Here is a 23,992-nt window from a genome sequence, read left to right as displayed (position 1 = left end):
TTGGGGCCATTTTTACCTACCTGTCATATGGGGCCATTTTTACCGGGGCCATTTTTTCCGGGGCCTTTATTTCCGGGGCCATTTTTTCCGGGGCCATTTTTTCCGGGGCCATTCTTACCGTACACCAGGATACAGTAGTCTACTTATTTATGTGATATAAAATCCTCCCTTCTCCCTGCACACGCCGGTATCAATCGATCCTCCACGGTATGTATCTACATCAATAAGTAATATAAAATCAAAATACAAATTTCTCAGGCATTTTTTAGACTGCTTACGTTACTGCTAAATTTTGTCTTGGACACCAATGACGTTCCATATTACTTCTGCGTTCCATACTACATTTTTTCTGGACTAGTTATGTGTCAACAACAATGACAAACAATGACAAAGTATTAAGGCTGGTACCGCCACCGCCAGTCTAGGCCCTAGTGTTTAGCATACTTTCGGATCACTGACAGTTTCGAGTTTTCTCGGGCGTGGTTTCTATCCCATGAATTTAACTTGACGTATAATGGATAAAAATTTCAGTAACATTGTGTATAAGAGACAGATTTACCTGACTGTTTTCAAGAGGGGGAAACCTTCCACTTGCACACCCAGTGTCATGGCCCCATGCCACTTGCATACCCAGTATCATGACCCCATTTTCACTCTCACACAGTACCTAGAACTCTGTAGGAGCTGTGAAAAGAAAAGTTCCTTTGAATGCTGTTACTTTAATCAGATTTGAATTCCCAACCAAGCCTCAATGGCTACATTTTATTTATTTCAGTCATTACAGCATTACTCCATTTTGCCAAGTAATTTCTGCTAGATAGAGCTGTCATCAAAATGTTTATAAAGTTTATCAATTTATTACTTACTGGAGTTTTGCTACTGTGTCTTCCAGTCATCGCTATCACAGGTATAGTAAATGTATGATTTAATGTGAGAGCCAGCAGCTCCATTAATATCATATAATTTATTATTAATAATCTATTATTATAAGTTAATTAAATTGTTATCAATATTTGGAGAAAGGAGACAAATAGGAAAAATATCAAACAATATCTGCAATTGAATTTGGATAGCTGGACATTAGCAGAAAAACAAAAAATTCAGTAAATACAACCAGTAACATATATTCATCAAGAAAGGGAGATTGGCAAATGCAAGTTTGAGTATATTAAAGCCAAGCTCTGGAGGAAAAAAATGTTTTGATATGTCTGACTTGATAAAAATGTTTTGATATGTCTGACTTGATAAAAATGTTTTGATATGTCTGACTTGATAAAAATGTTTTGATATGTCTGACTTGATAAAAATGTTTTGATATGTCTGACTTGATAAAAATGTTTTGATATGTCTGACTTGATAAAAATGTTTTGATATGTCTGACTTGATAAAAATGTTTTGATATGTCTGACTTGATAAAAATGTTTTGATATGTCTGACTTGATAAAAATGTTTTGATATGTCTGACTTGATAAAAATGTTTTGATATGTCTGACTTGATAAAAATGTTTTGATATGTCTGACTTGATAAAAATGTTTTGATATGTCTGACTTGATAAAAATGTTTTGATATGTCTGACTTGATAAAAATGTTTTGATATGTCTGACTTGATAAAAATGTTTTGATATGTCTGACTTGATAAAAATGTTTTGATATGTCTGACTTGATAAAAATGTTTTGATATGTCTGACTTGATAAAAATGTTTTGATATGTCTGACTTGATAAAAATGTTTTGATATGTCTGACTTGATAAAAATGTTTTGATATGTCTGACTTGATAAAAATGTTTTGATATGTCTGACTTGATAAAAATGTTTTGATATGTCTCATTTGATAAAAATGTTTTGATATGTCTCATTTGATAAAAATGTTTTTATATGTCTGATTTGATAAAAATGTTTTGATATGTCTGATTTGATAAAAATGTTTTGATATGTCTGATTTGATAAAACACAGAGTATATGTGACGAAAAGCTCGGAAGGAGTTAATTAGTTACAAATTTTTGAATATTTAAAACTTGTGGGTGTAACCATCCCTTTTTCCAGCTTTGTATCCCAGTTTTTAATAAATATTAAAGAATCTCTATTTTCATTGACCACTTACAAGGTTTTCGTCAAGTATGGTTTTTGTGTTTTAGAAAAATCAGTTGCACAACATACCAAAAACAAATTTTCTTCTGGAGATACAAAATTAGCAATAGGTCTGTATATTAAAAGAGATACAAAATTAGCAAATACTGTATATTAAAAGAGATACAAAATTAGCAAATACTGTATATTAAAAGAGATACAAAATTAGCAATACTGTATATTAAAAGAGATACAAAATTAGCAATAGGCCTACAGTATATTAAAAGAGATACAAAATTAGCAAATACTGTATATTAAAAGAGATACAAAATTAGCAATACTGTATATTAAAAGAGATACAAAATTAGCAATACTGTATATTAAAAGAGATACAAAATTAGCAATACTGTATATTAAAAGAGATACAAAATTAGCAATAGGCCTACTGTATATTAAAAGAGATACAAAATTAGCAATACTGTATATTAAAAGAGATACAAAATTAGCAAAATACTGTATATTAAAAGAGATACAAAATTAGCAAAATACTGTATATTAAAAGAGATACAAAATTAGCAAAATACTGTATATTAAAAGAGATACAAAATTAGCAATACTGTATATTAAAACGAACATTTAAAATGAAACAGTTTAGTCTACTGAAAAAATTGTAATTAGAAAATTCTATATACTGTACATCTCAATTGATAATATAGTATAGTAAAAAAAACAATACATTTGAGAAGTATACTTATATATGGAATACTTAAATATGGAAAATTGTTATATACATATTGAAACGTAGTCGGTTTTATGTTCAGTTTCATCCATCTCACAATGGTTTTGTTCTGTAGTTAAACATATAACAAGATAATAATTAACAAAGCCCACATCAATAAATCTATGAAACACATGAAATATTCGTAGGACCATCCTAGGCCTATAAAGGTCAAAGGTCAACTCTCTACTAGCATTTGCGTCTCCCCTATCTGTTCACGTTTATGCATAGAATTACTTATGGTAATATAGGTCTTAACCTTAACATGATAATTAACGGCTTAAGCCAAAGCTTAACTCTAATTAGGTCATTGCAAACTCCAAAGCATATAACACTGAATCAAAGAATCATGATATAATAATTAAATTATCTCTACATATCTCATTATGATGAATTTAACTTACTTCAATTTACGCATTGTGATCTGGTTACTAGGCGATCTACTACTTTGAACTTTCCATACCCAATTGAGGGCGCTACACAAGTTGCTCTATTTTACACATATTATTAAGTAATTAATATTTATATTAAAGTTGTAATTGAAATATTCACATGTAAAATAGGAGAGATGTTTTGCCCTGACTACTGCAATGCTATTTTGATGTTTGTGCCAGAAATTTCATAGGAGTGATGTTTTGCCCTACCTGTTGTGTATCTTAACTGAATACCCAGTATGTTCCCATATACTGTACTTGCGAAAAAATCTTGCTAATGATTCGGACGGGAATCAAACACACGACCTCTAGATAACTGGTGTCATAACCACTAGAGCACTGAGCTTGCACTTCGTGGCTAGTGTTTAATTGGACGTGATTGTCTAATGAATTTTGTTTCCCTGAAATTTTGATATGTAATTTTTGATGCACAGCCTTTCGATATTGAAATTGTGTATATTTTCTCAATTCAATTTTGTGCATCCTTTTTTTGTAAATCTTTGTGATATTTCTTCTTTTCTCCCCTTTTGCATTTGTTTTTTGATGGTTTTTTTCCTTTCTAATATAATTGTCTTAACACCAAGTTCCCAGAACACCGCCCTCAGCGGCAATTGTGCGAAAGCACAATTCAAAGTCGGAAGTGGGACCTTAGATTTAAATTTGGTTTTGTAAGTGAATTTGCGAGACAAACTTTAATTACTCGTATTTCTCGACTGACATCAGTGTGAGCTGTAATTTGTAGGCTATGGAGATGGTGGTACCCTTAAACTGTATTATCAAATTTACGTCCACAAACCTTGTAGTTCATAATATTTTTTTTATCAAATAAACTTTTCCAATTTCTCACTCAGAATTTGGTTAACATATGCACACGTCATTTCTAAGATTACGTCACCTTTTTTCCTGTATAAAAATCAGACGACTACAAGTAGCAGTACCAGTACATAATTTTACTCTGTACTGTATTGTACCTTTACTTAGGCTTACCAATCACCAAATATCACTGCTATGGCTCGCTCTTATGTTGGTAGAACAAGTCTTCTAAGATAACTATAAACCCTAGACGGCACCCATTGAACATATTTTAATACATATGCAAGTGCACCTTCTAGTTTCGTTACCTCTGGTTTCTGAATCTTTGAATCATTCTGTGCTTTGATGGTTTTTTCTTGATTGTTGTCCTTCTCTTCCTTTTAGGTTTTGTTGTTTTAATTGTGAATGTTCTATTGTTTTCTTTTTAACTCTCTATCCAATTTTACCTACACTTAATCAGTATTATTTATGTTCAGCTTCAATTTCAGTATTGGAAATGTAATGAGCTATTCCGATGTTGTTTGCATCAGGAAATTGTCTAATTACCTTTAGATTTTCTGTTACACATTCCAAGGCGTTAAATGTCATATGACGTATTTCCAATGGAGTCTAAAAAAGATTAAAGAAAATTTGGGAATGATGCACAGAGTCGAGTGTATACCTAGGTTGGCGGTTTTTTTTTTGGTGAGATTAGTTGTGCGTGTATTCAAGCATGATGATAATATTTATTAATAATAATTTAGCATTAATAACAATAATATATTAACTTTCTGGCAGGGGTAGTTTTTTGGCTAAGTATCATCTAATCACTAATTTCATATCATTGTTAGTATTATGAACCATAGAGTCAAACAGTGCTTTTGGTGCTGTAATATGGCTGTTGTTGTCTTTTATCGGTGACAAATTATCAGTTTAAATTTAATTAGAGATATTGCATATTTGAATAATAGTGACAGTCTTCATGAAAATGGTTTAAAATGGATCACAGCAATTTAAACGTCACCTTATGCTTGATGATATGTATATAGAAAATGTAGGACAAATTTTTGATTTCCATTGTAAAGAATATTTAATTAATGCATGGACTAGTAGATCTTTGATGCTATCTGCATTACCCTCCTATACAAATTAAACTGTACTTTAGTTTTTAGGTTTTTGTTTTTTGTTTTCACTGTTTCTGTAGTATTAAGCTTTGTAGTCATTAAGTTGTTTGTTATTTAGCCTTCATTTATTGTTATTATTATTTATTATTTTATTACACACCTAAATTTCTGGTTGTCATTTGAATTGTTTCAAAAAAAAAGGGGAGGGGAGGGGAAGGGGAAAAAAGAAGGGCGGGGAGGAAAAAAAGAAGAATAAAGAGAAAAGGAAATGAAAGGAGAAGGAAGGGAAGAAACAAACTAGATTTGAACTCGTCACTGAGGACGAGTTAGGTGATCCGCCGTACTTTGACCCTCACGAAGCACGCACGGTTCTGATTGAAAAGTATTATATGCTAAAACATGCTCTATTCAAAGTGTAATGTTGAGCATTTTAAAAGAAATTTTAAAGGAAAAGAGTAATTTTGAGCATTTTAAGGACTTACGAATGTGTACACACACTTCTTAACGTCCGTGCGCACGGTAGTATTATTACAGTGTCACAAACCCAACACATGTAACCGAAACGTAATTTCCAGCTTCATTACGTGCTGTGGGCGTGGAAATGAGCGTACGGCTCGTAAATTTTGGAAAGTTTTGGAATATTCAAAATGACCTGAAACGTGCTTTAAATTATCTGAAAAGTGATATTAACAATTTTAAAATTGTAACGCACAAGTACGAATACCTAAAACCACGTGCCTGACGATGATAATGGCACATGAATTTAAACCTTGTCAACTTTAATTTAAAACCCCCTGTTGGTTGGTAATGCCACACGAATTTTGCCTTAACAGTACACGAACTATCGGTCTGATAGCTGTCTCTTATACACATCTAGATTATGCTCACTTAATATGATTCAGAAATGACGAAATACCTATGTTTGATGCGCACGTACGGCATTCCTATTGGCCAAAAGATGACCGAAAAGAATGCACATTTGTGAAAACAATGTCAGGAACCCTAAATATGTAAAATAACGTAATTTCTAGCTTTCGTACGTGTTGTGCACGTAAAAATGCGCGCGCGTAGTGGAAAATTTCAAAAAAATTTGAAATGCTCAGAATTTTCTAAAACGTGCTCTAATTTAGTCATAAATTGATTTCGAGCATTTTAAAATTTTGACGCGCGCGTGCGTGCGCGTTATTAAGCGCAAGCGTCAAATTAGAGTACTGTACATTCAACATTAACCCGAAGTTAATGCTCACTTAATACGATTTCGAAATGGCAATTGGTTAGGCTGATATGATCGATAATGTAAAAACGCAAAATTGCGCGTAGATGACGTCACGCATGACTGAGCACCTTGAAAAGCTTACCATGACTATTCCAGACCAAGCCAAATGTTCGCTGACGGCAATTTTGCGTAACTCGTGGCATTTTTTGAGATATCGTGCGAACAGAAAAGGGGAGAAAGAAAGAAGAATAAGAAAAAAAAGATGATGATGATGATCCTGACAATAACAAGAGGTGATCCGCTAGTGTAGCGGATCACCAATTATTATTACTTTTGGTAGTTATGGTTGTAATTCTTCAAATGACAAGGATCTTTTTTAGGTGTGTTTTAAATTTAAGACCAACAGTACTGAGTGTTCATAATTCCTGATGATGACATAATTAATGTCGAAATTATTGAATCCCAACACGATGGCGTGTATTTCAATACTTGGAGTATGTATTATACTTTCTTATCTGAGATTAATCCGTGGACCTTTCAGTACTGAGTGTAATTGAGTAATTCACTGAAAATTAGACTGTTCCATTCGGCTAGGCTTCACCTTGTAGATTTGGGCAGCCCATCTCTTAGTCATGGAATATTCCTTTCATCGTACTTAAATTAATGTTTACTTTCTATCAATTTGATTCGTTTTTTTTTATATTTGATTGTTTTTGATATTTGATTGTTTTTTTATCTTTTCTTTGTATTTTGTGAAATGTTGCTTAATTGTTATTTGGAAGCACCACCAGATGGTGTGTGCCACTGATACAAAAGTGTTCCAATAAATTAAAGTTCAGTTCAGTTCAGTTATGAACCATTGAGTCAGGCAGTGCTTTTGGTGCTGTGACATGGCTGTTGTTGTCTTTTCAGTGACAAATTAACAGTACAGTATTATAAACCATCAAGTCACGCAGTGCTTTTGGTGCTGTGACATGGCTGTTGTTGGCTTATTATCAGGGACAAATTAACAGTACAGTATTATAAACCATCAAGTTTTGGTGCTGTGACATGGCTGTTGTTGGCTTATTATCAGTGACAAACATCCTGTATTCACATTTAACTAAATTCATCATACTGTAGATCCTTGACCTCAATTCACACTGTTTGCTGGTTGGATTAAGAAGGTGAAACTCAAGTAAATATTACACATACATGGTGACATATTGAAGCATTACGTTTTTCAAAATTTTTGTTTGGTCTGCGACTTCAAGCTGCCAGTATTATTCAACATAGTAGGTATTAGGCGATTAGGCTGAATGCTATAATTTATATTTTACCTCTTGAATATAAAAATATACTTACTTGCAAAAATATACACTAAATTATTTTCCTTGAAGGATTTTAGTTTTTTAGAGTGAAGTTGAATAGTTTGGTGGTTAAGATGCTTGCCTTCCAATCCCAGGGTTCTGGGTTCAATTCCTGTCATAGTAACAGGATTTTATTTCTCACGACCAAAACTCCACCCCCTATAGGCCTCATAATGAGACCCTGAATCAGGGGGGGGGCCAAACCCCCCGTTGGGAGAGCTGAAATAGATGGAGTAGCAATTACAGAAACACCTGAATGTGAAACGAATGGTGTAAAAAGAGAAACACTTGAATGTGAAATGAATAGAGTGAAATGAATGTGAATTGAATAGAGTAGCAAGGGAAACACCTAAATCTGAAATGAATGGAGTAACAAAAGAAACACCTGAATGTGAAATGAATGGAGTAGCAAGAGAAACACCTGAATGTGAAATGAATAGAATGAAATGAATAGAGTAGCAAGAGAAACACCTGAATGTGAAATGAATAGAGTGAAATGAATAGAGTAGCAAGACAAACACCTAAATGTGAAATGAATGGAGTAACAAAAGAAACACCTAAATGTGAAATGAATGGAATAGCAAGAGAAACAAATGAATAGAGTGAAATGAATAGAGTCCTGAAGGACACAAGCAAAGCCAAACCACTTACAGTACTACAATTAAACAGAGATTTATACTACATTCTATGTAGAGATTTAGATACCATTTGACACAGCTTGCTACAGTATATTTTGTGTTAACACAACTCTCTCTACCCATGTGATATAAAACATAGATTTAATAACATGCAGCTGGTTATTTTTAGTATTGTTTACAAAGCACAAATATTAACCCATGTGATATAACAGATTTATTAAGGCGTTGCTTGCTATGTTTAGTTATTGTTTATGAAGCACAGTTAATATCCCATGTTATATAGCAACAGCAGCCCTCTTCATAGATTTGAAAAAGGCCTTTGACACAATTGATCAAATTGTTCAAATTAATTCAACCCTATCTGATCCAATGAAAATTAACATTGATATTCCCCAAGGGTGCATTTTAGGCCCATTGTTATTTATTATCTATGTTTACCAAATGTCACTCAATGTAAATGTGTAATGTATGCAGACGATACTACCATTTTATGCGATTCTTCCGATCCCACTCTTCTCCAAAATGAACTAAATTCAAATTTAATCAAAGTTGCTGAATGGTTTCAATTGATAAAAATAAACTTACATTAAATATTTAAAAAACTAAACTTATGATCTTTGTAACCAATGCAATGTAGGCTAATGCTCTAGTTATGCCTCTTTTTGATTACTGTAATTGTGTTTGGTCCAACTGTAACATTAAACTTTCAAATTCACTTCAAGTACTTTTAAACAGATTAGGAAGAATTTTATTTCCTGCAGACATAAAAACCCAAGTTGTAAATATTTTAAGTTTGTTAGGGTGGAGCAAACTCAGTGATGAATGGGACGAACAATTGACATGTTGACAAGGATGCGAAGCCCCGCCCACAAAGTCACGAAAACCTTAGACAAGGGTGGCTAGACTTACCGAGTTGGCGAAGATTTCTTTTGCTATCAACCTTCTTTAAGAAAGAGAATTCAGGGTCGGCGGTATGCAAATGAATCATATATTCATAGTGTTAATCTATTTCATGGAAAATGGCGGGGAAATTGTTGTAAAAGCGTGTGTATATCGCTCCCAAAGGAAGAGGGAAAAGCCGCATTCAGTCAACCTCATTGTCGGCAAAGGCCAAGTCATTGATGCGCACTGCTCATGTAAATCTGGGTATCTATAACCAAGCCTAGACATCTAGGCCTAGGCTCACATATGTTTCGCGTTTAAACCAGCTGTCTAAGGAAATTAAAATGTTTTTTAAAAAATTTTTTGATCATGTGACTAAATGACGCTCGCTGATTAGTCAGTTTATCTGTCAATCAAATCTCGTCGAGATGTTAATTGCTCATAATGATTTTCAAATGTTTAAATGGTCATGCTCCATCATATTTATCGAAAAAATTTGTTTTTAATTATAATTTGCTCGCAAGCAAAGTAAAAATACACTAATTGAATACACCTGGAATAATATGCAAGGTGAAAGAACTTTTGTATATACCGATCTACTATTTTATGGAATAAACTCCCAGATCATACTAAAACCAACTTTAATAAATCTATGACACTTACACATTTTAAGCATTCTATTTCAAATACTTAATAATACCATCTTAATTTAACCTGATTTTCTCTTACCTTGCATATCTATATTTATTATTTAAATTTTTTTATTTTTCTTAAGTTTCTTTTCAATGTTCCTTTTAAATCTATTTTAATTTGTAGTTAAGTTATTCATCTTTTTTGGTTACCATATGTATATATCTGCCTTTAAAATTTTGTAGTTAAGAACTGAACCACTTTGGAAACCCTGTATTGAAAGTGTATATTCAGTATAAAGAAAGAATAAATATATAAAATATATAGATTTAGATTTTATAAATGAAGTTGCAATTGTTGAGGTCAATGATCTTATACATTTTGAAAATATATAAATGTATCCTTTTTTTAATTTTAGATATTTTGTCACCAACAATGGATGTGACCATTACACACGATATTTTCTGTGACCCAGAATGTCAAAATAATGGTACTTGTGTGCTTGGGAAGTGCTCCTGTCCACAGGGTTTCACTGGTTTATCATGTGAAGATATAAGTAAATATATATTTTTATGTGCAATCATTTTAATATTTTAGATTGAAATTTTTTTTTATTGTACTGTATTTTTAAAATTGGTAATTTGTCTTATAGGATTATAGGCTTAATTTTGAACAAGCCATAGCACCTCAGCCCTCTTTGTAATGCCATTGATTGAGTTTTGAACATTTAGACAAAAATGATTTTAATCAAATTAAAAAGCTTGGACATTAAAAAGATAGAGGCACTCAATTCAACAGCATGTTTATAGTACAGTACAACCATTAATTTATACATAAATACATATATATATATATATATATATATATATACACACACACACGTATATACACACACACACACACACACACACATATATATAGATATAGATATATATATACATTATTTGCTGAAGCTGATGAAGGCCAGAGGACTGGTCAAAAATTTCTTTCAAAAATAAATACAGTGTTCTATAGCAGCATTCCGCAAACTTTTTACTTCACTGCGCGTTCCTGGTGCGACTGAAGTGGTGTAGACTCTCACAGAACCCCTACCACCAAATGCTGCATCTACCCCACTATTCGCTGTAACATTGAAGCAGCTTTATTAAAACTCTTTTCTCAATGTTGAAACATATCTTTGTTATTTGTTTTTTTTTTTTTTCAATTTCTCAAGACGGTTACGTGGCCCTCCAAAAATGTTTCGAGTTGGGCATGTCTTGTCACAATTTTTTGTTTCAATGACTGATATATAATTTGAAGAACACACATGGATTTCCAATGACATAATGTATACATTATCTGCAATCAGCATACCTGATGATGACATATTACTGTCTCTTATACACATCTAGATGTGTATAAGAGACAGTATATATATATATATATCCTTTTAATTATTATGTATTCCTATCATTACGTACAATTATTTCTATATGAAATCTGTCTCAATCCAACGACAACAAAATGTAGCATTAGCCGCCAGTAGCCCCTGAGTCAAGTAAACTGATAGCATTTTTTTCTTTGTTAGAAAAACATTTTTCAACAGCGGTTGGTGCAACGGTTGTGGCTTGGACACTCAACCTTCAGGTTGGAGGTTCAGTATTCTTTATCTGTGCTAGTCCCTTGCATCCATAGGCAAGGCAATTTACCTATGTTAGTCTCTCTTTCAATGGAGCAACATTGCACAGTTTGTCTAGCTGCCAGGTGGTTTAGTACTCTGGGACTTTGTTGAACTGACAGATTATTTTCCTTCACTGCCTGTCAGTTAAATCCTTGTGTAGCCACTCTCTCAATATTTTTTTTATTTGATAACTTTTTAATTTCTGATGTGTTTTTTTTTTACAGGTGATGATGGTTACGGTAACTTCTCATCTCTTGCAGCTATTATCGGAGGTGTGTCATTTATAGCAATCATGGTTGTGTTATCTTGTCTAGCTTTTGTCTCTCTTTTAAAAAAACCGCAAGATAATGAAATATATGATAGGCGAGCACATGACTCGCGACTTGTGAGTGTAGGTAAGTCTAGTTTATTCTTGATATCTGCTGAAATCATGATCAGTGACATTGGTTATTTCTTAATATCAAAGATATTTAATATTGATGTTTCACTGTAAATAAATTTTGAAATATCTACAAAATGAAGACTGTCATCTTTAAGATCATTAAACATAATTAGAGATATAAGAGACTCAGCACCCTAAAATATTTATTAGCTCTAATTTATTTATTTATTTTAAGGTTGTAAGGAGTTCTCCAGCTTTCTTATTTCAACTGATTTAACTGGTGGATTTTTAATATTTTTACTTTATATTATTCTGTGCATTTCAAATTTTCCTTAAATTTTCAATAAGGTAATTTTGTATCTTGTATCTAGCATTTGTCCACATGGTGGACCTTACCAGGAGATAGAAATGAAACTCTTTTTGCACACTTAATACTTTTGTTACATTAGTAATGAACCCACAATACACAATTCATCATTTCGCATTACAATCATGTCAAAAACTAACTGCTTAAATCCCTGGAATTCAAACTATAGGGCGCAAACCAAAATAGGGTTGCTTAAAATATTTTGTAGGGTGACCTGACTTGTACTGTATATACAATAGAATATTTAGTACTCCAAGTTTGTTTATGTTAATCAAATTTATTTGATAGATTCTTGCATTTTTAGCGACAATAACATTAATTCTTTTATCCGATATGTGCCACATGCAAGTGGGTTATAATTGTAGTCAGTGTTTTATAGTTCATCATGCCAAAAATCCAGTCTGTGCTCTTCGCCTTATTACCCAGTTGTTAAATCAAAAAGAGAAAAAAGTTATATTTTAAAAAATTGAATTGAACAAGTTCTTATCACAGTTTATATATCATGAGAGTGCTTATATGGACTATATTGCGTATATTTAATTATGGTTTATTATGTATCTTTTTTATGTTACTTTTCTTTTATATTCTTTTTCATCAGCGGCAATTGATCCATGTCCATCTTTTGTTGAAGAAGAAGTGATAGCACAAAGCGACATTCCACCACGCTACAGTCAAGTCACAATTTCAGTTGCTGACAGACAAAAAATTGCAAAAACCTTTCGGTCCATAGAGCAGTTTAAAGCACAGAATGACAACACACCACCTTCGTATGACTTGGTAGAACATTGTGATGAAAGCGGGAAAGAAGAAGAATCAGACCAGCTTTTAATTTGTAAAGAAGAAACAAAACATTCAGATAAAGAAAGTTGAATGTAGTTGATGAACTTGTTCACATTATATTTCATTTACTGTTTTTTTTTCGAGCCACCTAATGAAGTTGGAAGGGGAGCATAATGTTCGTTCTGTGAGATATCTTGTTTTTTTAGGAGGATTTCCTTTTCAGCTATTTCAATTTTTCTCTTTCCAGCAACATTTTTTAAACATTTTTCTCAAGATTTCCTTTTCAAATAGTCTTTGTTGTTGAGACCTGAAGTTCTTTCATCTGTTTAAATCTTTCAATCCTGTATCATATTGGTGCTGTACTAGTTTTTAAATATAAACTATATATTTCTCTTTTATTAGTACGTTTAAATTGACTAGCAAGTTTAGACGTATTCATATGAGTCACACCCTAACTCATTTGTGAGTGAAGCCATCTTTATATTTTGCCTGCTTCAAAATGATGGAATACATAGGTCAATGTGTGAGTCTTGATCTGTCCCAGATTTCAAAACTTGACTCACAATAGAGACAACTGTGACATATTCATAGGTCAATGTGTGAGTCTTGATCTGTCCCAGATTTCAAAACTTGACTCACAATAGAGACAACTGTGACATATTCATAGGTCAATGTGTGAGTCTTGATCTGTCCCAGATTTCAAAACTTGACTCACAATAGAGACAACTGTGACATATTCATAGGTCAATGTGTGAGTCTTGATCTGTCCCAGATTTCAAAACTTGACTCACAATAGAGACAACTGTGACATATTCATAGGTCAATGTGTGAGTCTTGATCTGTCCCAGATTTCAAAACTTGACTCACAATAGAGACAACTGTGACATATTCATAGGTCAATGTGTGAGTCTTGATCTGTCCCAGATTTCAAAACTTGACTCACAATAGAGACAACTGTGACATATTCATAGGTCAATGTGTGAGTCTTGATCTGTCCCAGATTTCAAAACTTGACTCACAATAGAGACAACTGTGACATATTCATAGGTCAATGTGTGAGTCTTGATCTGTCCCAGATTTCAAAACTTGACTCACAATAGAGACAACTGTGACATATTCATAGGTCAATGTGTGAGTCTTGATCTGTCCCAGATTTCAAAACTTGACTCACAATAGAGACAACTGTGACATATTCATAGGTCAATGTGTGAGTCTTGATCTGTCCCAGATTTCAAAACTTGACTCACAATAGAGACAACTGTGACATATTCATAGGTCAATGTGTGAGTCTTGATCTGTCCCAGATTTCAAAACTTGACTCACAATAGAGACAACTGTGACATATTCATAGGTCAATGTGTGAGTCTTGATCTGTCCCAGATTTCAAAACTTGACTCACAATAGAGACAACTGTGACATATTCATAGGTCAATGTGTGAGTCTTGATCTGTCCCAGATTTCAAAACTTGACTCACAATAGAGACAACTGTGACATATTCATAGGTCAATGTGTGAGTCTTGATCCTGTCTCTTATACACATCTAGATGTGTATAAGAGACAGATATTATTCTGTGCATTTCAAATTTTCCTTAAATTTTCAATAAGGTAATTTTGTATCTTGTATCTAGCATTTGTCCACATGGTGGACCTTACCAGGAGATAGAAATGAAACTCTTTTTGCACACTTAATACTTTTGTTACATTAGTAATGAACCCACAATACACAATTCATCATTTCGCATTACAATCATGTCAAAAAATAACTGCTTAAATCCCTGGAATTCAAACTATAGGGCGCAAACCAAAATAGGGTTGCTTAAAATATTTTGTAGGGTGACCTGACTTGTACTGTATATACAATAGAATATTTAGTACTCCAAGTTTGTTTATGTTAATCAAATTTATTTGATAGATTCTTGCATTTTTAGCGACAATAACATTAATTCTTTTATCCGATATGTGCCACATGCAAGTGGGTAATAATTGTAGTCAGTGTTTTATAGTTCATCATGCCAAAAATCCAGTCTGTGCTCTTCGCCTTATTACCCAGTTGTTAAATCAAAAAGAGAAAAAAGTTATATTTTAAAAAATTGAATTGAACAAGTTCTTATCACAGTTTATATATCATGAGAGTGCTTATATGGACTATATTGCGTATATTTAATTATGGTTTATTATGTATCTTTTTTATGTTACTTTTCTTTTATATTCTTTTTCATCAGCGGCAATTGATCCATGTCCATCTTTTGTTGAAGAAGAAGTGATAGCACAAAGCGACATTCCACCACGCTACAGTCAAGTCACAATTTCAGTTGCTGATAGACAAAAAATTGCAAAAACCTTTCGGTCCATAGAGCAGTTTAAAGCACAGAATGACAACACACCACCTTCGTATGACTTGGTAGAACATTGTGATGAAAGCGGGAAAGAAGAAGAATCAGACCAGCTTTTAATTTGTAAAGAAGAAACAAAACATTCAGATAAAGAAAGTTGAATGTAGTTGATGAACTTGTTCACATTATATTTCATTTACTGTTTTTTTTTCGAGCCACCTAATGAAGTTGGCATGAAATAGGAAGGGGAGCTTAATGTTCTTTCTGTGAGATATCTTGTTTTTTTTAGGAGGATTTCCTTTTCAGCTATTTCAATTTTTCTCTTTCCAGCAACATTTTTTAAACATTTTTCTCAAGATTTCCTTTTCAAATAGTCTTTGTTGTTGAGACCTGAAGTTCTTTCATCTGTTTAAATCTTTCAATCCTGTATCATATTGGTGCTGTACTAGTTTTTAAATATAAACTATATATTTCTCTTTTATTAGTACGTTTAAATTGACTAGCAAGTTTAGACGTATTCATATGAGTCACACCCTAACTCATTTGTGAGTGAAGCCATCTTTATATTTTGCCTGCTTCAAAATGATGGAATACCTTTGTCAATGTGTGAGTCTTGATCTGTCCCAGATTTCAAAACTTGACTCACAATAGAGACAACTGTGACATATTCATAGGTCCTTGGTCAGTAAAATCAGTGAATCTCAGTTTTCTTTGCTAGCACAGAGCAATCAGGTATTTATTTTATACTTCCTCACTTAAAGCGGACAAACATAGCACACAGTTACAGTGAAAAAAGAACAAAGTAGTTTTTTTGCACTTCAGAAATGTAAAACAATATACAGTATCAGCCAGTCACGTCTAACTTAAGAAAAAATTACTAAAAAGACTTTCAAGTATTGAAACTTTTGACATATTATTATGATAATAATATAAGTAAACCTAGCCTTCGGCTTTTATATGATGAAAACAATGTTTGAACTTATTTTAAACTGTGGGCCTATGCAAAAAGGATTGAATTAGCTCTAGCCAGGTACCTAAAATCTGAACTAATTTTAAGCTGTGGGCCTATGCAAAAAGATTTGAGCGAGCTCTTAGCCAGGTACCTAAGTTTGAGAAGCATGGGCTTAGTTGACTGGTGATTAATTGGAAATTTTGCTTATTTTCTAAGACAGGTGATATGTAGTTTGAAAGATTAGTGGTTAGTTTTAGAAATGGGTGCTTATTCTATGAGATTGTTTCTTACTTTGGGAAACGGGTGCTTGAGAGGCAGATGCTAGTTTGAGAGATTGGTGCTTAGTTGAGAAATGTGTGCTATAGAGAGGTGCTTAGTCTGAGCGATGGGTGCTTAGATTGATAGATGTGTTTTTAATCTGAGAGACTGGTGCTAAGATAATTGGAAGGTCCATTAATGTCAGATAAGAAAGTATAATACATACGCCACGTATTGATATGCACGCCATCGTGTTGGGATCCAGTAGTTCAACATTAATTATGTCATAATCAGGAATAAGATAATTCCTGATGATGATAATGACATAATGTCAAAATATTGAATCCTAACAATCCTGGATTGGCCAACCCTCCTGTAGGCTCCACCAAAATTTTGGCAAAAAATGTATTAAATAGGCCTATTTATTTTGACAAAACAGGTGAGGTATCTTTGTGGTAGGTGCTTTTGATCAGAAGGTATTATAGGAGCTTACATGTGAAAAAGTCTTCCTGTTCAGATGTTCTTAGGTATTCCCATGGCAACGATCCTTGCTTTAAACAGCATTATGTTTGTCGTTATAGTGTGCGGGATCCACAAAACTAAAACGAGCACAAAAACGATGCGAGGAGCTTCTACAAAGAAAGATATTTCTACTAATCTCATCATATTTGCAAAGGTAAATAATTGGAATAAAATGCATTATTTTTAGTCACGCATTAACGCTAAATAGCAGATTTGGCCAAAAACAAGAGGCAGAAAGATGTAATTTAAAGCTTGATTAAAAAAATAAATGAAAAGCACCAAAAAACAGTTGAGTGCATAAATATAATTGATAATGATGGGCTATCAAAAGAGGAAACATGTGGTAGAAAAATATATGAATCTAGGTATATAAATAAATGTGAAAAGACAGAGAACATAATATGAATTACAAAATGGATTAAAAGCATAGGAAATTAGCTTGATTCTAATGGTTATGACGCTCGCCTTTACAGCGAGAGCTCGCAGGTTCGAGACGCGGCAGAGGCATTTTATTACACAATTTCTTTATTCATTTATATACAAGGCTCCGTTCGTTGAGAGCAATGCTACACGATATATTATCATGTCCTTTATTCTAACACTGTATTTAACTTTATTTTATGATTATTATATAATTTAACAGTGTTAACGGATATCTTGATTTATAAAAAAAAAAACAAAACCGAAAGGTCCACTGATTAATCTCAGATAAGAAAGTATAATACATACTCCAAGTATTGAAATACACGCCATCGTGTTGGGATTCAATATTGAATCCCAACACGATGGCGTGTATTTCAATACTTGGAGTATGTATTATACTTTCTTATCTGAGATTAATCAGTGGACCTTTCGGTTTTGTTTTTTTTTTTATAAATCAAGATATCCGTTAACACTGTTAAATTATATAATAATCATAAAATAAAGTTAAATACCTGTCTCTTATACACATCTAGATGTGTATAAGAGACAGGTCTTACACCTCGGTCGATTGCAAGGAGTAGTCGAACCTTTAGGTCTTTCAGAAATAGGTTGAAGTGAAGAATGTACAAGTAAGTCACGGATACTGGCATCACGACGATAGCTGTCTCTTATACACATCTAGATGTGTATAAGAGACAGGGTATATACATCACAGGTATATTGAAAAAAGCACATAATTTATTCCTGGTACAGCCCGGATTGGTCACTTGTTATAATTTGATTTACACTCTGAAAAGTCCATTCTGGATGCGAGTGAGAGTGGCAATTTTGTCTATCTGCACATAGAGACATACAAAAGGCATATCACCTATCACAAAACAGCATTTCTATTGGCCTCCTTGTCATTTTGGTGATTCTGGTAGTACCTGGACATTTTTTTTTTCACAGTCAGTCAAAAACTGTTTTTCACAACAAAGGTGTGAATACAAGTTTTAAACAGAATGCAATTATGGCATGTGTCAATGCATTCTGCAGAATGAAAAACAAAGGCCATAAAAATGCGAAAGTGTGGGTAGCTGTGTTATAGATATTATGTGTTGTAGTCTTGTTATAGGTGAGGTAGAAAGCAATTTACACGCCAGTTAAACTTCAATAGCTACAAGTCATTCAAGTACTTATGACACAGTCAACTGTATAAGTTTACTGTGTTAAAGAAAACTTGTGGTTAATTTTTTGTCTGTAAAATATGCAACCTTTCACTACAAAACTATGCCAAAGACCATTAACAATTATTAATTTTTCTGTCTTGTCTTGTCAATAGATTGCTGATTAACATTTATATAGCTCCATATCTGAATCAAGTTCAATAGTTCATCCATAGACGTTCATCTTTATCTAATACCCGATTCATGAAAAAAATAATGTTTGAAGTTTTCAATCCTAGAAAAAATTTAGCATGCATCCCCTGGTAGTTTTTGTATCCATGTGAATGCGCATCTGAAAAACAGATGTGGCAGAGCTCTGTAAAGGCCAACTCAGACAGCATCGTACGACGCAGCCTGATGCAGTTTGTTGTGTCAGGTCTGTGTGAGTCAAAGAAAGATGCGATGGTTTGTGTCGGGGGCAGTCGAGTCGTAGAATATTAAACTTGTTTAATATTTCTCACCGAGGCTCAATACTGTCCCCAGCAATAAATCACATTGGGATATGTTGTACAACGCCGTCTGAGTAGGCCTTAACAGTAACACTCTCAAGATGTTGAGTATTGATCTGTGTGCATGTTCACAAAAGTAGCTTCTTTCACTGTGGCATTCACTGGCTGTATGTATATATATATATATATATATATTAATAAAACACATAAAGCAAAAGTGTAGAGTAGCTGTAACGTTTAATGGTAAAAAAAACAAACATTTTCGGGCATCGCCCTTCATCAGGTGGTCATCAATCAGTAGATGCCTCAAAACATTATATGAAGAATGTATTTTTATGGCTGGAATAGTGAAGCATGTATTTTTAGAGGGCTTCCCTATTGCTCACTATTTTAAATTAAAAAGGGCCATACTATCAGTGATTTAGGCTATTTAATCTTAGACACCAATCTACTAAGGCTAGAAGATGTAGAGGGTATCCTCTAGACTTAGTAGATTGGTGCCTAAGATTACAGAGCCTAAATCACTGATAGTATGGCTCTGTAAATTAAAGTGGTGAGCAACAGGAAGCAATTTTGATCGTTTTTAACTAATTTTTTTGTAGCCTGAGTCTATATTCGGTTTCGCCTACAAAATGACCGTTAATAATTTAGTTCAAAATAGTCTAAGTTTACATTCGATTTCGCCTACATAACTGCTGTTTATTTACATTTTATTTCAAAATAGTAGTGTGCTGCGCTTTTGTACGACGGTGACGACAAAATTCAAATTCGGCACACTGGGTTCGGTAAACCGGGTTTCGGCGAACTGGGATTTCATGTTTTCGGTGAACTGGATTCGGTAAACTGGGTTTTCGGCAAAGCGGGTTAAATTCGGCAAACCGGGTTTCGACAAACTGGATTTCCACCAACTGAGAGGATACCATATAGACGGTGGGCGGACATGATCCAGGCAGATACATGATCACCTTTTTCAGTTAAGCATTTTTGAATTATAAAGCTGGTCTGGACATTAGAAATGCTTCATAGTTGCACCATTTTCAGATTTTCATGACCAAACCCCCAACTGTCTTGCAGAGCTGTAATGTAAAGGCATGTCCAGGCTAATTAATATTTTTTAAAGTGGCCGAGGCCCCCCCCCCCCCCCCCCCCCCCTACGAGACCACTCCGGGCCCCCGGAACACGCACGTCACGGTCTGTTGGTATTACAATATTGCAGTTTTTGGAACAAAAATAGCGCCACCATTTTTCTACCAAAACAAAAACGGCGCGAGCAGAAGATTCGAAGGCTCAAGTACTTGTTGGTAAAGTTTGGATTATACGTAATTAGCTGAGGCTATCGGCACTACCAGTACCACATAATTTATCACATTCTCCAGCAGTAAGCCTAGGTACTCATCCAACTAAGCATCGGGATAAAGTGTGATTCATGATAAGAGAGTCTGGGTAGGCCACCACCCAGCCTTAAGCATGCCAACAATAGGCCTAGTTATACTACGCTAGGCCTAGGCCTAGGCTAGGCTAGAATGCTAGCAGTAGGAGGAGTCGGACTAGCCTAGGCCTAGGATAATTACTAGGCCTAGCCTAGAGTCAGACCCAGGCCTACGTCTAGTAGCCTAGGCATAACCTAGATAGGCCAAGCCTAGGCCATAGTATGCTAGTGTAGGCTAGTAGTCTACTATTATTACTGATGCACTTGTCAATTGTATGTAGGTACGTGACAACAAATTTCAAATTAAAGCAATTCCTTTGCAGCTGGTATCGTTTGAAAGAGTGTTATTATAGAATTAAATTGATAGCAAGATCATTGTCATCCATCAAATATCAGGTCCTTCAAATCCTATGTAAGCAATGGAGAAGTACGTGACCTTGTTCTTGAAAAACGTACAAAAAATTCCCTAACTTTTTTGTTTCTATACATTTCTCAATGAAATAAGCATTTGGAAGCACACAAATGGACAAAAGAAGAATTGGTTTCAAAACAATATAAACTTGGATGAAACAAAACATAACATAAAATCGATCGCGACTGTGTATATAAACCTGTTGTCATGTGCGATCAGGCAAGACCAGACATGCATGACCGCTCACGCTGCACTCCATGAACAGATTTTGGGAATTTCCATTCACAACATACTTTTTATTTTTGGTAAAAAACTTAGTTTCGGTGTTCAGATTATCTACAGTAAATATTACACCCAGTTGTAGATAAATATACATATAAACTAACACAATAAACTGGTTTCAGAACAAAATAAACTCCACTTAACCATTAATGATTTATTGCAGACATAATTATATTGGTGACATTTGCAGTAATAAACTGACCTGTGAAACTTGTACTGTAAATAATTGTAATTTTATATTTATTTTTTGAATTGAATTTTGGTACATTTTGAGATTTTTTATCGGTATTCGAATAATAATTGTTATTGGATTAAATATTAAATTTTATGTAATTGTAAATTGTAATTTATTGGTTACCACAATTTGTAATTAATTTCAATGATTTTAATATTGTAATTGTTTTTATTATCTTTCCTTTTAATTGATTATCATTCAATATTGTAGATATTGGATTTAAACTTTTAATTGATCTGCATTGTATTGTAATAATTCTTAATTATATATTATATCTTGTTAGGTAATTAACAATATTTAATTTTTAACTGAATTTTCCAATTTTAATTATTGTTTATTATTAAACTTAACTTTAAAAAAATTGAATGTTTTTGACAATTCAAACTTTTGGCAATAAATTCACTCACTTCCCGAAGTCTGAAAAAACTGATTTGATGACTAGGTGAAAGAGGAACATGTGAACTACGTCATCACTGTTTTCGTGTCACGGGGAAAAAATAAATATGACCTCTGCAGCGAAAAAAATAGAGGGCCGTTGCAACAGTCGAGTCGCTGGCAAAAATGATAGCAGTGCCACGATATCGCGCTCGCAACTGCTGATAGTCACGTACCCTTCAATTGTAGTCCCGTACCAGGGCCTAGCTAGCGGGGACTTAGCCGGGGAAGTAATTTGCGAAACAGTTGTGAAAGTCCCGGCCACATCCTGGCAGTGCGGGCATCGTTTTTAACATACATCCCTTGCAAATCTAAGTCCCCACCACCTACCACCGGGAAATATTCGTAGTCATGGTAAAATGCCCTGCTAATAAATTTTTTGATGATAAGGCCTGCAAACATACAGAGTGAGACAAGCAATTTGTACGTCTAGGCCAGTTGATCAGTCTAGCCTATGTAATGTATGTCTGAATCGGAGAAGCATGTGAGAGCTAGGCCAAAGAGATGAGCTTGCTTGATGGAAGCACTATGTATGCATATCACTCTAAGCAGATTTCCATGGAAGTTTGGAAAAGTGCGTATTGATTGATCATAGAAAAAGAAAATTGATTGATTGATTTAACTTATAGATAGAATTTATTCTGTATCAAAACAGAAATTAAATAAGATAATGAATAGAGTAGTAGAAACAGATTTCCTTGCCATGGCTCACTACTGGTAGCTAGGAGCACACAAATTTTAATTATATCCTTCAATTGACTTATAAATACGGTAATTTCACATTATTCAATGAAAAAAAAAACACATTGATGAGTAATCTACTGTTTAGGTGAAAAAAATTGGTTGAATATTTACAGAGTTAAGCTAAATTTAATAAAATAAAAATTTGTCCAGATTTACGCATGTTGGCCTATCTTGAATTTATGACCATATGCATGCACTGCGCGTACAGCCTAGCTAAGCCTAGACACAATGTATCCTCTCTCTGCACACGTTCTGGTAGGCTATGCGATGACACATCACTAGTATCGCGGCCTAGAGTTGAGTCTAATGAGAAATAGAGACTACCTGTATTTCTGATAGGAAATTAACATTTTCTCGATGAGTTCTTTGTTACCAGGCAAATTCAGGAATTGTAGATTGCATCCACTGGAATGCTTTCGCTTTTGTGTATACTTTATACTCGAGCGTCGGAAGTAGGCAGGAGAATTGTTTCGTGAACCGCTGCATTCTTATTTTGTTATTTTTTTTTGTTTTAATCTCACACACCAATGCCATGAACAAAAAAAAGAACATCAATTAATTTGTTTCACTGAACTGTTTACTGTTTTTTTTTTTTGTACTTTGCATCTCGCGACTGCTGTCAAAGGAGTAGGCCTGAGATATGTGTGTTTACGTGTCAAAATCTCGGTCAGAATAATTTTTTAACAAATTTGAAATACTTTCAATGAAGTATTAGATTTAACAAGTGTCAATACTTCAACGGAAAATATCATATTGTCAGTCTTTTTTTTGTATGATAACAGAACCTAAATCAGGTAAGGCTATGTCTTGCGAGTCGCAAAATCAAACATAACAAATTCATCCGCATTTACTTTTTGTATGGAACACAAAAGAAAAAAAAAAATGAATTTCAGTCTTATTTACATTTGTTCATGTTTAGGAATGTCTAAATTCAGTTACAGTAAACTAACAATTTTGTATTATGTTTATAAATCTTTATAACATTATAAAAATCGGATTTTTCTAAGAACTGAAATTTTGCCGGGAATGGGGCTTTAACATTATAAAAATCGGATTTTTCTAAGAACTGAAATTTTGCCGGGAATGGGGCTTTAAGCGGGAGATAATCTTATATAATAGAGTAACTGTAAAAATTTACATTTAACTACTGTACTACAGTATAAAGTACTTACGCCTATGAGATGGCTAGATGTTATTTTCAAATGATGGCT

At 33.6% G+C, this 23,992-nt stretch overlaps 1 protein-coding gene across 2 annotated transcripts; it reads left to right on the top strand.

Moving 5' to 3' along the window:
* The first annotated feature begins 740 nt into the window (after positions 1 to 740).
* Positions 741 to 14,610, top strand: LOC117100965. Of its 2 annotated transcripts, none has more exons than XM_033240802.1 (4): positions 741 to 907; positions 10,331 to 10,468; positions 11,797 to 11,967; positions 12,920 to 14,610. In XM_033240802.1, exons 1-4 carry the CDS (start codon positions 835 to 837, stop codon positions 13,189 to 13,191), a joined length of 654 nt encoding a protein of 217 aa, XP_033096693.1. In that variant the 5' UTR covers positions 741 to 834; the 3' UTR covers positions 13,192 to 14,610. The 2 variants fall into 2 exon arrangements, with proteins under 2 accessions (XP_033096693.1, XP_033096694.1); XM_033240803.1 differs by lacking the exon at positions 741 to 907 and adding an exon at positions 7,306 to 7,687.
* Positions 14,611 to 23,992: the final 9,382 nt, after the last annotated feature.

This window comes from Anneissia japonica, unplaced genomic scaffold (assembly GCF_011630105.1).
Source record: "Anneissia japonica isolate Jap-2015-1 unplaced genomic scaffold, ASM1163010v1 scaffold2396_len27698_cov198, whole genome shotgun sequence".
Lineage (NCBI taxonomy): Eukaryota > Metazoa > Echinodermata > Crinoidea > Comatulida > Comatulidae > Anneissia > Anneissia japonica.
Note: the sequence above shows the minus strand (reverse complement) of the source record. Positions and strands in the feature narration are given on the sequence as shown.